The 16,259-nt window shown below is 43.9% G+C and overlaps 1 protein-coding gene across 1 annotated transcript; it reads left to right on the forward strand.

The window, feature by feature from the left end:
• Positions 1 to 216: 216 nt before the first annotated feature.
• On the forward strand, positions 217 to 5,518 carry dbx1a (developing brain homeobox 1a). Its single transcript, XM_080191541.1, has 4 exons — positions 217 to 598; positions 1,242 to 1,343; positions 3,615 to 3,817; positions 5,177 to 5,518. The coding sequence occupies exons 1-4, from the start codon at positions 232 to 234 to the stop codon at positions 5,516 to 5,518; spliced, it is 1,014 nt and encodes a 337-aa protein (XP_080047667.1). The 5' UTR covers positions 217 to 231.
• Positions 5,519 to 16,259: the final 10,741 nt, after the last annotated feature.

Raw genomic sequence — 16,259 nt, forward strand, 5'->3', positions numbered from 1 at the left:
TTCATTGTGAGAGCTGTCACAAATGAAAAGACTTACCCAGCCTGGTCAGTATAAAACACATCAGGCAGAAGGAGACGATGGTACCAAAGTGCTGGAGCTGCTGGCTGGAACCTACTGAAAGAAAAGTGGGGGGTTAAAAAAAAACAGCTCTTTGCCGAATAGGACTGATTGGAACTTTCTCTCTCTCTCTCTCTTCCCCTTTCTCCCTCTCTCTCAGGCACGTCTGCAGAAATGATGTTCCCTAGTGTAATTGCTCCTTCAGCAATGTACCCAGGTCTCTTGCGGCCAACGCCGACTCTGACTTTGCCCCAGTCTCTGCAGTCGGCGTTTGGTTCCCACGCAATGGGGGCCAGCTTCCTGGTGGAGGACTTGCTGAGGATCAGCCGGCCCGCCAGCTACCTACCCCGCTCTGCCTCCGCCACCTTCACTCCGCCGGCGTCCTGCTCCACCACCAGCCCAGTGACCACAGAACAGGTCAATCTGGCCAGCTCAGTCACAAGTGGGATCTGCTCGCCACACAACTCCAACTCTCCGAGCGGCGATTCCAATTACCTCAAGTTCGGTGTTCACGCCATACTTTCCTCCGGCCCCAGGACGGGTGAGTGCTCACTTCTCTCAAAGTGTCAATCAAATGGGCGGGGGGTGGAGGGGAGACAATGTGTTGGCCCTCTTGCTAATATTGTTTACCTGTTGTAGATGAATATTTAAACTCCTAATTCTCGGAACTGTTTAACCCCTGTACAATACTTCAGACGGAATAAGGACAAGTCAAAGCGACATAAGCAAATGGCCTTAATTAATACAAGCATCTGATTCCTGAAATCTCTATGATTGATTCATCAATCCATGTTAATATCTGGGTCCGTTCTGACATGAAGTACACCTTATTGTCATCTAAATATGTCAGCATCCAGTTATCCAAATAAAACATAAACGAGCCCAAATATTGTTATTTAGTCTAAGTTGATCTAACTTATCTATGGTAATCTAAACACGGTACAGGATTTCTAAGTGTGATATGTGTTTATATAAACACATTTTAAGATGTTCTAAGTAAGGAAAGGATATCTAAATATTTATATGACTAGCCAGATAATACAAGAGTGTTATAAAGTCGATATTTAACGTTGTCCATTGGCTAAGTTTATTTATGTATATAGATAGATGTATTCGTTCCCCAAAGTGGGCTGTCTAATGCAAAGTGAGAAATTGAAATTCCATTCCTTGGTATTATCTTGCAGAATCGTCCCATCCGCTAATCCAGGGGCTTTCCCCCAAGGCTTTCTGTTTCCCTTACGTTGAAGGTTCTTTTCAGCCCTTCCTCCGGTCCTCGTACTTGCCAGGTAAGCGTCTTGTGACATTCTCTGTTCAACAACCTCCCCCACCCCCACCCACCCTCTCTTCCTCCACTCGCTCGCCCGCCGCTCCTCTCGCCTCGCGCATATTTAATGGATATTTCGCAGCCCCGTCCCGGGGGTTAGAGTGTAGTTCAGAGGTTGTTAGAAGTACAACGGTTCGAAATCAGTCTCGGTTATTTGATGCTCTGTTTAGCACACGCAGTGACGGTTGACATTCTGCTCTGAGTCCATGATCTACAAATTAGCACGAATTGTCACGCACCAAGTTTGAGGCGGGTCTTTTCTCAGAGGGACTGCTGGCTTCTCTTCACGGCTGCAGTTTTCCCACAGGGAGCTGCAGTTTACCAATGCTTCTTAACAAAGCCTTAAGGACCATGACCAATCGCCGCTTCATTGGGAGCAACCACACGCAGTTTCAGCACCAGAATCCAACCCCCCCCCCCCCCCACCTCCCCCTTCCACTCCCACCCCCTCCCAGGCCCTGAAAAAAAAATTAGAGGAAAAAAAGATACCCTCACCTGATTATCAACTCACCAAAGATTCAGTTCGGAATCTAAACATACTAGAGTGAGGGAATGCTTCCTGTCCAACTGATTCCATAGATTGACAACAATATTCCAGCAACAGCTAAGCATTAAAGGGGGAAGATGAGATCTGGCATTTTAAAATCTCGCCCAATTCGACAAACTGAATTGAATTCATCTCCATAAGTCTCAAGGACACCTTCCTCCCTGCTGCCATCAGACTTTTGAATGGACCTACCCTATATTAAGTTGATCCTTCTCTACATCCTAGCTATGCATTAGCAATATATTGTGCAGCCTCTCCTTTCCTTCTCCCCTATGTTCTCTATGAATGGTATGCTTTGTCTGTATAGTAACACTACATTCTGCACTCTCTCCTTTCCTTCCCCCGTATGTACTCTATGAACAGTATGCTTTGTGTGTATAGTAACACTACATTCTGCACCCTCTCTTATCCTTCTCCCTATGTACTCTATGAATGGTATGCTTGTCTGTACAGTAACGCTACAATACGCACTCTATCCTTTCCTTCTCCCCATGTACTCTATGAACGGTATGCTTTGTATCGTAACACTACATTCTGTGCCCTCTCCTTTCCTTCTCCCCATGTACTCTATGAACGGTATGCTTTGTCTGCAAAACACGCAAGAAACAATACTTTTTTCTGTGTACGAATACACGTGACAACAATACATCAAACCAAACTCCTTATAAGTGGCGTTAATTTACGAACCAACAGATTTGATGTCCCTCTTTCGAACCACACACACACACACATCGAATTTCTTTGCTCATTTACACTCTCCATTCAACTGGAATTCCTGGAGGGAATATTTGATGTTTCTCATTACGCATCAACCCCCTTCTCTTTTCTTGAAAAAAAAATCGACATCCCATTCCCTTTTGACCAGCCTGTGACAGCTTTCAATTTTAATTGACATATCTCACACAGATTAACGCTACTAAGAAGAAGGTTCGTCCAAACTATTGGACTTTGCTGCCTTTATTCACAAGCTGAAAGTTCCTTTAGGAGAGAGAGAAAAAAAAACAACTTGGAGCGTTTGAGCTTTTTTAAAAAAGCTCTTTTAGTGAAAATGTTTGGGAGGAGGAGGGTTAGAAAAAGAAACCGCAGTAATCAGTATTCGCACAATGATCTTGGCATGCATTTCGGTTATAGAGTGTGAATGTGTAAATGTCTTTTGTTCCGATAATATATGGCCCTAGCGGGCCAGTCCTCAGTCTTTTTCTGTTAGTTCATTACTACACAATTACCATTCACGCTTCATTAGAATTTCTGTCTGCTATTTGCTACCAGAAGGAGAAACTCTCCCCTTTCTTAAAACAAAATCACCCCAACACCGTTTTAAACTAGCCAAAGGGCTCTTTGTAAGTTCATCAGCTATTCCTCGCTGGCTTCATACAAAAACGCGTGCCAACAAATGTATTTTCGCCCACCCCCCCACAACCCCCCCAGGACTTTTCCAGTCTCCACCTTCAAGGGTCGATGTTGGAGATAAGATGCGACATGACTCAATTTGGAATTACTTTAGAGCCTGTTACTAAGGATTAAGTTCCAAGTTTGTATACGAGAGCAGTGGAAGTTTGAAAGTGCAAACTCTTAATCTGATCATGCCTCATTATCGCACCCAACCTTTTCAAGGGATTCTATCCCAGATATCGACCACCCCCTCTTTTCCTACCCAAGTGAAACAATCTCCCTGTCTCTCCTCAGCCTCCTCCTCCGTGGTTCCCATCCCGGGTACATTCTCTTGGCCGCTCGCCGCTCGGGGTAAGCCCAGGAGAGGGATGCTCCGCCGGGCTGTATTCTCAGACGTGCAGCGGAAAGCGTTGGAGAAGATGTTTCAGAAACAGAAGTACATTAGCAAGCCCGATCGACGCAAACTGGCAGCCAAACTGGGGCTCAAGGACTCACAGGTAAGCTGCAACCGATGACCCTTTTTATTCGCAACCCGCGACATACAAATGGTTAGTTCAGGCAAAAAAAAACTTGTCATTTCACGAAGGTACAACTGATCTGATACACATTCCTGGGAGAAAGTTACCAATGCACTTCTGTTGTCAAAATGGACAACAATTAAAATAACATAAAGGAAAAATACTGCGGATGCTGGAATCTGAAACAAAAACAGAAAATGCTGGAAAATCTCAGCAGGTCTGACAGCATCTGAGGAGAGAGGATAGAGCCAGTGTTTCGAGTCTGGATGACTCTTGAAGTTCCGAGAAAGTGTCATCCAGACTTAAAACGTTGATTCTATTCTGTCTCCACAGATGCTGTCAGACTGCTGAGATTTTCCAGCATTTTCTGTCTTTTTAAAATAAAAACAACACATTCTGTTTAGTCTAATATAATGTACATCTCCTCACCTCTCTCAGAAACATCCCTGAAAAGATTCGCAGACAGTAATGAGCAGAACAGAAAACAAAATGCTAGAAATACTCAGCAGGTCTGACAGCATCCCTGGAGAGAAATAGAATTTCCTTTAGGGAAGGAAATCTGCCCTCCTTACCTGGTCTGGCCTGTATGTGACTCCAGAGCCACCGCAATGTGGCTGACTCTCAACTGTCCTCTGATCAAGGGCAACTAAGGATGGGCAAAACATGCTGGGCTCAGCCAGTGACACCCATGTCCCACAAATAAATAAAAATAAGTTCAATGTGATGCTTCTTCAGGGTTTGAATCATTGAGGTTCTGAAGAAGAGTTGGACTTTCAGTAACCTCCACTCTCCCACTGAATCTGTCAGATTGCCCCTCTCCCCTTCCTTCAGGCACTTTGATCTGATCACCTCACATTTTCCCTGAAAAGATCCTTTAAAAAATCTTTATGTTCACTAGAGTTTAGAAGAGTGAGAGGGGATCTCATAGAAACTTATAAAATTCTAACAGGGTAGATTCAGAAAGAATGTTCCCAATGGAGGGGGAGTCCAGGACTAGGGGTCACAGTTTGAGGATAAGTGGTAAACCTTCTGGAACTGAGATGAGGAGAAATTTCTCCATCCAGAGGGTGATGAATGTATGCATTTTCAGTACTACGGAAAGTAGATGAGGCCAAAATATTGTCTGATTTCAAGAAGAAATTAGATATAGCCCTTGGGACTAAGGGGATCAAGGGACATGGGAGGAAAGGAGGATTAGAATATTGAATTCGATGATCAGCCATGATCAAAATGAATGGTGGTGCAGACTTGAAGGGCTGAATGGCCTACTTCAGCATCTAGTTTCTATGTTTCTAAAAAAATCTTCACCTCTCCCCATTTTTATTTCCGTTTTGACAGGTGAAGATTTGGTTTCAGAATCGCAGGATGAAATGGAGGAATTCTAAAGAGAGAGAGCTTCTGTCGGCTGGTGGCTGCCGGGAGCAGACATTACCCACAAAATTAAACCCTCACCCTGACCTCAGCGACGTGGGCAAGAAGTGGCCCTGCAGACTGCATTCAGGGGACGAGGAGGAGACAGGAGGCAGGGACAGTCCCAAATCTCCCAGGTGTCAGTCGCCCGAGTACAAGAACCTTGACAGCATTGACACACACATCCGCCTCCTGTCACACCAACACACTGACCAGCACACGTACTTCTCAGAAGAGGAGGACGAGGAGGAGGAAATAACAGTTTCATAAACTTACCTTGTCTCCTCCAAAGCTCATTTTGCGAATGGACATTTTTATTGTTTGCAAAGTAGGAGGGGGGGGGTGGGAAATAAAACAATCCGAATCTTTATGTGCTGTCTTTGCACATCTTCAGTAATCTGTACACAGTCTTTTTTGTACAAATTATTCAAGTTGTATGAATATTTTATACCAAGATTATTATGAATGACTATACGTATAGTTTGATTAGATTTTAATTAAAAGTTTGAAAACTTTTTAATGAGTTAACTTGAAAATGTAGACTTTTGTGGTCATAACTTATAAAGAAAGTTTTTATTTTGTATTCCGCAGTGTATAGGTGCATTGTGTTTATATCATAAACGTTTTTGTATAATGCCAAATAAAAAATAGTTGACACTATGAGATGCGTTTAAAAAGACAGAAATTGTGCCCTTTTCAAAAATATTTTCACTACTTTGCTTTCAGGAAACTTGTACCAAAGACAGCCCTGAATTGTCAGTGTGATAGGGAGGATTCAACTTAACCCAGACAGATACAAAGACTAATTCAGGCAAAAATAGCTTGTCATCACAAGAAGATACAACTGATCTGATCCAAAATCCCTGGGAGAAAGTCACCAATGCAGTTCTGTCTTCAAAAATTAAAATAACATACACTGTTTAACTTAATAGATTAATTTATTAATTAATTAACTTAATAGATAGCATGGTGGCATAGTGGCTAGCACTGCTGTCTCACAGTGCCAGAGACACAGGTTTGCTTCCTGGCTTGGGTCACTGTCTGTACTGATTCTGCATGTTCTCCCAATGTCTGTGTGGGTTTTCTCCGGGTGCTTCACTTTCCTATCACAATCTAATGGACACGCTGGTTAGGTACATTGGCCACACTGAATTTTCTAGTGGTGTACCCGAACAGGCATCAGAGTGTGGTGACTAGGGGATTTTCATAGTAACTTCATTTCTGTATTAATGTAAGCCTACTTCTGAACACTAATAAATACACTTTAGGCTAGTTTGTACATCTCCTCATCTCTCAGAAAAATCCCCAAAGAGATTCAGAGACAGTAAATAAGACAAATAGAAACAAATTGCTGGAAATACTCAGCAGGTCTGACAGCATCCGTGGAGAGAAAGAGATTGAATTCGATGTAAATCTTTCTGCAGTGTGTGAATTACTTTGAGGTTCTGAAGAGTCATATTGGACTCAACTTTGTTCCTCCACATCTGGCACAGAGATTTGCTGAGTATTTCCAGCAGTTTCTGTTTTTATTCAAATTTCCAGCAATGCAGCATTTTACTTCTACTGCAGTTAGATGTAATAAGAGTTCTAACGTTAAGCGTTTTCACTGAGATTTTGATTTTGCTTTACTTAGTTGAGTACAGTTATAAGACTACTATCAATCTCCCAGATATCTGTGCAGAATAATGTTCAGTTTGCAGATTCTAGCTATAGTGCATTGCTCTGTGGCAGAGTGAAGCCAATGATAGAGAAGGTCATTGTGTCAGTGCTTAGATGGTTGAAAAGTATATTTAGAATTTGTCCAAGTAATCCTTAGAGTCATACAGTGCAGAAAAGGCCCTTTGGTCCATTGGGTCTGCATCAATAATAACTACCACTAACTTGTCCCACATCCTTGAATATGATATTTCAAGTGCTCATCCAAATATTTTTTGAAAGTTGTAAGGTTTCCAGCATCCACCATCCTCCCAGACAACACTTTCCAGATTCTCACATCCTCCTAGTGATTTGTTTTCTCAAATCCCCTCTGGATCTCCTGCCCCTCACCCTAAAACTATATTCCCTCATGATTGGCTTCCCAACCCAGGGCAGCAGCTGCTCCCTACTCATCCCGTTCACCCCTCATAATCTTATACACATCAATCATGTCCCCCTTAGCCTTCTTTGTTCGAAAGAAAACAATTCAAGTCTATCAAATCTCTCTTTATGGCTCAAATGTTCCATCCTAGGCAACATCCTGATGAACCTCCTGCAGTGCAATCTCATCCTTCCTGCACTGAGATGACCAGAACTGCACACAGTATTCTAGCTGTGGTCTAAGTAACGTTATGTACAGCTCCAACATTACCTCCTTGTTCTTATACTCTATGCCATGACTGATAAAAGCAAGTGTCCCACGTACCTTCTTCACAATCCTGTTCCCCTGTTCTGCTGACTTCAGGGATCTGTAAATAAATATCCCAAGATCTTAACTTTTAGAAACACTACTATGAGCTTCTTAGTGTCCCACCATTCAGTAAATACTCCCCCATCTTGTTTCTTCACCTCACACTTATCAGGGTTAAATATCATCTGCCATTTTTCTGCCCATCTAACCAACCCATCTATATCTTCCGGTAACCTACGATCATCTTCTTCACTATGAACCACCCGACCAATCTTGGTGTCATCTGCAAACTTGCTTCCCATTTTCCCCACATTTTCATCTATATCATTCATGTATACAACAAACAGTAAGGCTCCCTGTACTGATCCTTGTGGTACACCAGTGGATACTCTCCTACAGTCATTCAGACAGCCTTCTACCACTACAGTTTGTGTTCTATTACTAAGCAATTACTTGACAAGAGGTGAACAAAAGGAAGAAGAATCTAATGCCCTGAAGAAGAAAGGCCACTGGTTGCATGAGAAAATGATTGAATGATTGCTTGAACTGACACTTATTCTTTCAACCCATTGTCAACCCATTTTCTGCTGCTCCACATTTGGACTTTTCCAATCAGATTTTTGTCCACCTAAGAGCAATGTAAGGAGCCTAATCAAAGCCATACACAACATTTTATTTAACTGTGACATTTCCCTCCATTATCTTCACCAAATGTATCCTGCCCTTGGGTGATTCCAACCTGGGCTTTATAAATGGAGGCTTAGAGTACAAAAATAAGGAAGTTATGGTGAACATTTATAAAACACTGGTGCAGCCTCAACTGGGGTATTAAGTCCCATTTGGAGCATCAAACTTTAGGAAGGGTGTCATTCCATTGAAGAGAGTGCAGGAAAGATTTATGGGGATGGCTCTGGGGATGAATCGTTTCAGATACGTGGATAGATTGGAAAACTTATGACTCCTGTTTTTAGTATTAATTTACAGGATTCGTTTACAGGACATCATTATTATTTGCTTTGAGAAAGTGTGGTGAATTGCCTTCTTGAACTGCTTCAGTCCATGCAGTGTAGGTACATCTGCAGTGCTGTTAAGGAGGGAGATCCAAGACGCAGCGACAGTGAAGGAGTGGCAATGTATTTCTAAGTCAGAATGGTGAATGATTTAGAGGGGAACATCCAGGTGGTGGTGTTCCCAAGTATCTGCAGCTCTTGTCCTTCTAGATGGAAGCAGTTGTTTGTTTGGAAGGTGCTGTCTAAAGAACCTCGGTGAGTTCCTGCAGTGTATCCTGTAGATGGTGCATACTACTGCCACTATTTGTCGATGGTGGAGGGACGGGAAGATTGCGAAAGTAGCAATCCGGGATAGTGTTGGGCTTCTTGAGTCTTGTTGAAGCTGTGCTCATCCAGGCAAGTGGAGACTATAACATTAAATTTCTGAATTGTGCCCTGTCGATGGTGGACAAGCTTTGGTGGGTCAGGAGGTGAATTACATGCCACTAGATTCCCTGCCTTTGACCTGCTGTGGTAGCCACCGTATTTATGTGGCTAGTCCAATTCAGTTTCCGAGCAATGATAAAACCCAGGATGTTGATGGCGAGGGATTCAGTGATGCCATTGAGTGTCAAGGGGCACTGATTAGACCCTTTCTTGTGGGAGATTGTTATTGACTGGCACTTGTGTGGTATGAATGTTACTTGTCACCTGTTAGTGTTATGATCCAGGCCAGAAACTCCAAGACTTTATATGACGTCAGCCTAGACCATAGGTTTTGCACTTTGGATTTGGCATGGCTGAGCATTAGGTGTTTCACTCCAGGTATGATTCAAGTGATCCACTTGGAAGCTTTGTTTAAGAACACGGTTAAGCTGTAATATAATGTTTACCAATTACAAAAGAACAATCATAATATTGTACAAACCATAACAGCGAAGTATACTTTTCCAAATCAAACAAACATACACCCTTTCCTAGGATTGACACAGAAAACAAGACAAGGTGGGTACATACTGGGTGGTGAAGGAGCAGACTGGATGTTGTCGGAAAGCCTGGCATGATGGGCATCCCTAGGTAGTGCCTGGCTCCTGGACGAAGCCACCAAGCAACTTAGACGTGCGGTGCTCAACACTAACTGCACGTATGGTGTCAAAGTGGCTGAGGCATATGGAACACTTCAGTCCAATCTAAACGCCTCCACTGTTCTGTCGGATTTCCTCATTGGCGACAGGCCCTGAAGCCTGCCTTGGAGCTTCAGCCTCACAACCTGAGCCAAGTCTTTCTGCCTATAACATTCCCACCCTGTGTGCGGTCAGGTTTCCTGTATGGACTGACTTTCATTTCCTCGCTGTGGAGTTCTGTCCTGCCATCCGGAGGAGGTCAGGCGTCCCTGGTTGGGGGGGGGGTGATGGTGAGGGTGTTGCATTGTGTTGAATGCACAGTGGCACAGTGGCTAGCACTGCTGCCTCAGAGTGTCAGGGACCTGAGTTCAATTCTGGCCTTGGGTCACTGTCTGTGTGGAGTTTGCACATTCTCCCCATGCCTGTGTGTGGGTTTCCTCTGGGTGCTCTAGTTTCCTCTCACAGTCCAAAGATGTGCAAGTTTTGTGGATTGGTCATGCTAAATTGTCCCTTAGGCTCTGATTTTACAGGCACAATCACCCCAAAATTGGGCAGGCAAGGCTCACAGAACGGCATTCCCCGTTTGCCTCAGGCGTGATCTTATGAGCCTTGGACAGCCATGCCAGCAAACAAAGTATTAATGTCTTAAAAAGAAGCCTTAGTGTCCAAGACATGTGCAGGTTAGATTGTGTGGGGTTATGGCGATATGATGGCGGGGTGGGCTTTGTTAGAGTGCTCTTTCGAAGAGTCAGTGCAGACTCAATGGGCTGAATGGTCTCTTTCTGCAACTGTAGGGATCCTATTCTATTCTGAATGTCCTCTCTTTGTCCATCGGGAATGTAGTTTGTAAGGTGTTGTAGTTGGCAGTCCCATGCAATAGACGGTTAAGCCAATTCTGGGCTACCTGCGATTTCTGCGGTTTGGAGGATTCCACGTTTTAGATTTATTCAGAATGTGAGAAGCTGCAGCCTCTTTTCCGTTATCTGAAGGGCTTTCTCCCTAATTTCAGGTTGCACCTCAGTCTCGCGTTCCTGATATTTGGTCACTCTCTGGGGAGGGGAGAAGGTGGATCGGGAGGCTACTTTTGGGACTGCTCCTGGGCTTGGCCAACATCAGCATCAACAGGTCAAGACAGCAGACAGTAATGGGGCTGATCGGGCCTCTCTTTTGAAGCCATGTCTACACTCAGATGTGCTGAGGAAGGGAGCATGGACAAGGGGAAGAATGATCTTGTCCTGCCTGCCATAGGAATCATAGCAGATGGGACATGGACCATGCAAAGGTCCGTTGACTTCAGGTGGGATTTTCCGACCCTTTGGGCGAGCGGTGTCGGAAAATCCCTCCCACTGTGTCTGCTGGCCTGGTGAACCAGGAGTAGGAGAGTACAGTGGTGGGGTTGGTGGATGCTGAATGCATTATCAACCTCAGGAGTGTCACTTTAATTTGAATTATTAAGTTCTCTTCAAAGTTTTGCTTTATTTTCATTAAATGGATTAATAGTGCCCCTTTCAAATGGGACACTTAATTATTTACTGGTACTTTGAAAGAAGTATTAATACTGAGACTACAGTTGAGGTTATTGGGTGCATACTTGTATTGTATAACTCTGTAAATAAAGATAAAAGTGTGCAAAGATTGGCTCCAGTTCCATCATTTGTTTTCTAGATTACAGTGTTTTTTTGTTTCCTTATTTAGTTTATATTTTCTGGATTTGTGTGAGAATCACAGAATCTTACAATGCAGAAAGAGGCCATTCACCTCATCAAGCCTGCACTGACCACAAGCCCACCCAGATCCTATCCTCACAACCCCATGCATTTACCCTAGCTATTCCCCCTGGCACTAAGGGGCAATTTGGTATGGCCAATCCACCTGACCTGCACATCTTTGATTGTGGGAGTAAACTGGAAGACTTGAAGGAAGCCCACACAGACATGGGGGAGAATGTGCAAACTCTTCAGAGACAGTGGCCCAAGGCCGGAATTGAACCTGGGCCCCTGGCGCTCTGAGGCAGCAGTGCTAACCACTGTGCCACCTTGTTGCCTTGGTCACCTTCACCTCAAAGCAAGAATGTTTGATTTAATTTTATGGACGCATTCTGTTCTCAGACTCTTTGTTGTTTATTTCTTTGCAGGTTTGCTTCCTTTCCTTTGCCAATCATTATAAACTCATTATAAATCATTATAAACTCCTTCCATGCTCCCAGGAATAATTCGCACCAAGTTTACCTGACCTTGTTCCAAGCTGCCCCTCTCTGCCCCCTGTTGTCGAAATTTCACATCTTCATCCAACTGTGAGTGGATTTTACTTGAGCTTTTAAAGCTACCTTTCTTCTTGTGTAAAAGCAGCTTTTGTTTCTATATGTTATCTGAATGGAAATACTTTCCAGATGGAAGAGACCAACTTATTTTCTTCCACACAATCCACACGTGGCCATAGAATCCCATGTTGACCTTCATCGCAAGTCCAGAAGTAGGGATGTCTTACTGCAGTTATACAGGGCCTTGGTGAGACCACACCATGGAACCATAGAATCCCTACAACGCAGAAGGAGGCCATTCGATGCATCAAGTCTGCACCAATGCTCTGAAAAGAGCATCATACTATTTCCCTGCCCTATCCCTATAACCCCGCACATTTACCATGGCTAATCCACCTAACCGACACAGAATTATATAGCAATTTTCCCAATTATTGATCTATCTTTCCAGCATGATATTGTGAACAGTCATGATTCCTACAGTGCAGAAGGAGGCCATTCAATCCATCAAGTTTGTACTGATCATAATCCCACCCAGCCCTCATTCCCAAAGCCCCATGTATTTACCCTGCTAGTTCCCTGACACTAAGTGGCAACTTAGCATGGCTAATCAATCCGACCTGCACATATTTGGACTGTGGGAGGAAACTGGAGCACTCAAAGGAAACTCACCCAGACATGGGGAGAACCTGCAGACTCCGCACAGACAGTGATCAAAACCAGGAATAGAACCCAGGTCCCTGACGCTATGAGGTAGCAGTGCTAACCACTGTGCCACCACGCTGAATTGTGCTCTCTCAACAATTTGGTTATTTAGTTAATGAATTCAAAGCGTATTTCTCAAGCAACTCACTGCTATTCTTCTTCCTTATGATACATCCAGTGGTATTACAAGAGTATTGCCCATTCACTGATGTTCCTTAATATTTCCTCTGATCCTACTCACTGCAACAACTTTCCCATAAATCAACTGATCCGTGATTTATCTACCAACTACATGCTGAATTATAGGCCCTTTTTTGTGTTGAGCTGGTAATCACTCGAATCTCAGCTTATATTGCTTAAGCTCAAAGTCTCCCTACACCTATCAAGGGGAAAAAGAATTTCATTTGATTGACCGAGGTTGGAATTAAACCCAGGTCTCATAAATGAAAAATCAGTGTGCCAACACATTGCTCTTCTTAATTCCACTAGGAAAAGACAGGACTTAAATGCGTGAATATCAGTTTGTGCCATTAGCTTATTGCCATTGTTAGAGAGCTTTGCAGCGCAGAAACAGGCCCCTTGGCCCATCATGTCTGCACCAGCCATCAAGCACCTATCTATTCTATTCTCATTTTTCAACACTTGGTCCGAAGCATAGTATGCTAAAGCGTCTCAAGTGCCCATCGAAATACTTTTTAAATGTTGTGAGTGTTCCCACCTCTACCACCCTTTCAGGTAGTGAGTTCCATATTCCCACCACCCTCTCTGTGACAAAGCTTTCCTCAAATCACCTTTAAATCCTCTGCCCCTTTTACCTTAAATCTGTTCCCCGAGGCGTTGATCCCTCTGCTAACGGGAAAAGTTTCTTCCTATCTACCCTATGTGCCTTATAATTATATACACCTCAATGAAGTACAAAGAACAAAGAGAAGTAAAGCCCAGGAACATGCCCTTCGCCCCTCCAAGCCCATGCCAGTCATGATGCCCTAACTAAACTAAAAAAATACATCCTGCCCTTACTCTGACTGTATCCCTCGGTTCTCCCCCTTTTCATGTACCCGTCCAGATACCTCTTATACCAGATACCAGGCTAATGTGCCTGCTTCCATCACCACCTCTGGCAGTGTGTTCCAGATGCCTACCACTCTCTGCTTGAAAAACCTTCCCTGCACACCTCCCTTAAACTTTTCCCCTCTCACCTTGAACCTGCGCCCCCTTGTAATTGACACGTCTACCCTTAGAAAAAGCCTCTGACTGTCCACCCTGTATATGCCTCTCATAATTTTGTAGACCCCTATCAGGTCTCCACTCAGCCTCCATCTTTCCAGCGAAAACAATCATGGTTTATTCAGTCCCTCGTCGTAGTAAACTTCCTTGAGACCAGGCACTCTCTCCAAAGCTTCCATGTCCTTCTGGTAGTGTGGTGACCAGAACTGCACGCAATACTCCAAATGCGGCCCAACCAAAGTTCTACCCTGCTCTAAGGAGAACAACCCCAATCAGCCTCTCCTCATATCTGAAAAGCTCCAGCCCAGGCAACATAATAATTAATGGTTGGCCCAGACATTGTTCCTGGAATCATAGAATCCCTACAATGCAAAAGGAGGTCCTTCAGCCCATCGAGTCTGCACTGACCACCCAGTCCCTAACCCCGTAATCCCACATATTTGCCCTGCTAATCCCCCTGACACTAAGGATGAATTTAGCATGGTCAATCAACCTAACCTGCACATCTTTGAAGTGTGGGAGGAAATCGGACGTTTGGAGGAAACCCATGCAGACATGGGGAGAAGGTGCAGACACAGATAGTGACCTGAGGCTGGAATTGAACCTTGGCCCCTGGCCACCATGCCGAATGTTGCCGTAAAACTGATGGGTGGACTGAACTAAAGATTTTTTGATATTGAAGCAGAAAATGCTGTAAAAACTCAGTAGATTTGGCACCCTGTGTGGAGAGAGCAAAACATTAGCATTTCAGGTCTGCGAATTTCCAACAGATTTGAAGTGCTAACTCTGTTTCTCCCTCCAATGATGCTGCCAGAACTGTTGAACATTTCCAGCGTTTCCTGTTTTTATTTCAGACCTGCAGCAGCCACAGGATTTTTGCTTTGGTGCAAGGTTTTTGACTCATTGTCCCAAATCACTGAAGCTTATTTCAGGGTCCAGGACAGCATAGTGGCACAATGGTTAGCGCTGCTGCCTCACAGCGCCAGGGACCCAGGTTCAATTCCCGGTTTGGATCTCTGTCTGTGCGGGATCTTGGGTTCATGCCACACTATCTGTAACTCCCATGACTTGCCTGGGTTTATAAAACCTCTCTAACTGTCCTGGCTTGAGACAATTCACACCTCTTTAATCTGTGCTTAACCCTCTCTCCACTCACATTGCCTGTACGTGTAAAGACTTGATTACCTGTAAAGACTCGCATTCCAACAATTATCTTGCAAATTGAGTCTGAGTCTATGTATGCCCTGTTTGTGAACATAACTCTTCACTCACCTGATGAAGGGGCAACACTCCAGTAGCTTGTGGTACCAAATAAAGCTGGACTTTAACCTGGTATTGTAAGACTTCTTACTGTGATTCAGGGTAGACAGAGATGAGGAAACATTTCTTCACCCAAAGAGTGGTGAGCCTGTGGAATTCATTACCACTGGAAGTAGTTAATGCCAAAACATTGAATGTGTTCAAAAGGTGGTTGGATATAACACTTGGGGCGAACAGGATAGAAGAAATGGGGAGAAAGCAGGAGTAGGGTATTGCGTTGGATGATCAGCCATGATCATGATGAATAGCAACACAGGCTCGATGGGCCGAATGGCCTCCTGCTTCTATCTTCTACGTTTAGTCCCAGTGCACTCAAAGACTCCTCTGATAAATGTCAATGCAAATGTGTAGTTAGACAGAGTTAAATACTTTGCATCAGCTTACAGCTCGAGATAGGTCTGTGACCTGCCTACCCTATCATTTGCTGCTTGCCATTTTAACAGCGCTTTAACTTTGTAAACTGAAAATGATATTATAAATTAAGAATTTGTCCTCTGACAAGGAGGTCAAAATTTTGCATCCATTAAACAAAATATGTTCAAATTGTGGCCCCGAGAATAATTATGAACCCTGACAATACAGTTTACAAAGCAGCACGGTGGCATAGTGGTTAGCACTGCTGCCTCATAGCGCCGGGAACCTGGGTTCAATTCCCAGTTTGGGTCACTGTACGAGTGTGGAGCTTGCGCATTCTCCCCATGTCTGTGTGGGTTTTCTCCGGTTTCCTCCCACAGTCTGAAGATGTACGGATTAGGTTAATTGGCCATGCTAAAATTGCCCCTTAGTTTCAGGGTAAATATGTAGGGTTACAGGGATAAGGCCTGGGTGGGATTATTGTCAGTGCAGGCTTGATGGGCTGTAGGGAATCTATGAAAGCTGCGGAAATTCAATTCCATTGTATGCTGCTTATCTGCTGGTTTGTCTTGTTTGATTTTTGAGAGCTGTGTAGAATGGTTATGTTTAGCACTCTGCCTCATTGGTGGATACAGCCTTAGAAAAG

The sequence above is a fragment of the Carcharhinus amblyrhynchos genome, chromosome 6 (genome assembly GCF_965287045.1).
Source record: "Carcharhinus amblyrhynchos chromosome 6, sCarAmb.v2.hapA, whole genome shotgun sequence".
Taxonomy (NCBI): domain Eukaryota; kingdom Metazoa; phylum Chordata; class Chondrichthyes; order Carcharhiniformes; family Carcharhinidae; genus Carcharhinus; species Carcharhinus amblyrhynchos.

Excerpts from the sequence above, each read along its gene's own strand:
- dbx1a (XM_080191541.1), top strand. The coding sequence starts at position 232 with ATGATGTTCCCTAGTGTAATTGCTCCTTCAGCAATGTACCCAGGTCTC. Across the intron at positions 599-1,241 it reads TTCCTCCGGCCCCAGGACGG|AATCGTCCCATCCGCTAATC; the intron begins GTGAGTGCTCAC and ends ATTATCTTGCAG. Across the intron at positions 3,818-5,176 it reads TGGGGCTCAAGGACTCACAG|GTGAAGATTTGGTTTCAGAA; the intron begins GTAAGCTGCAAC and ends CCGTTTTGACAG.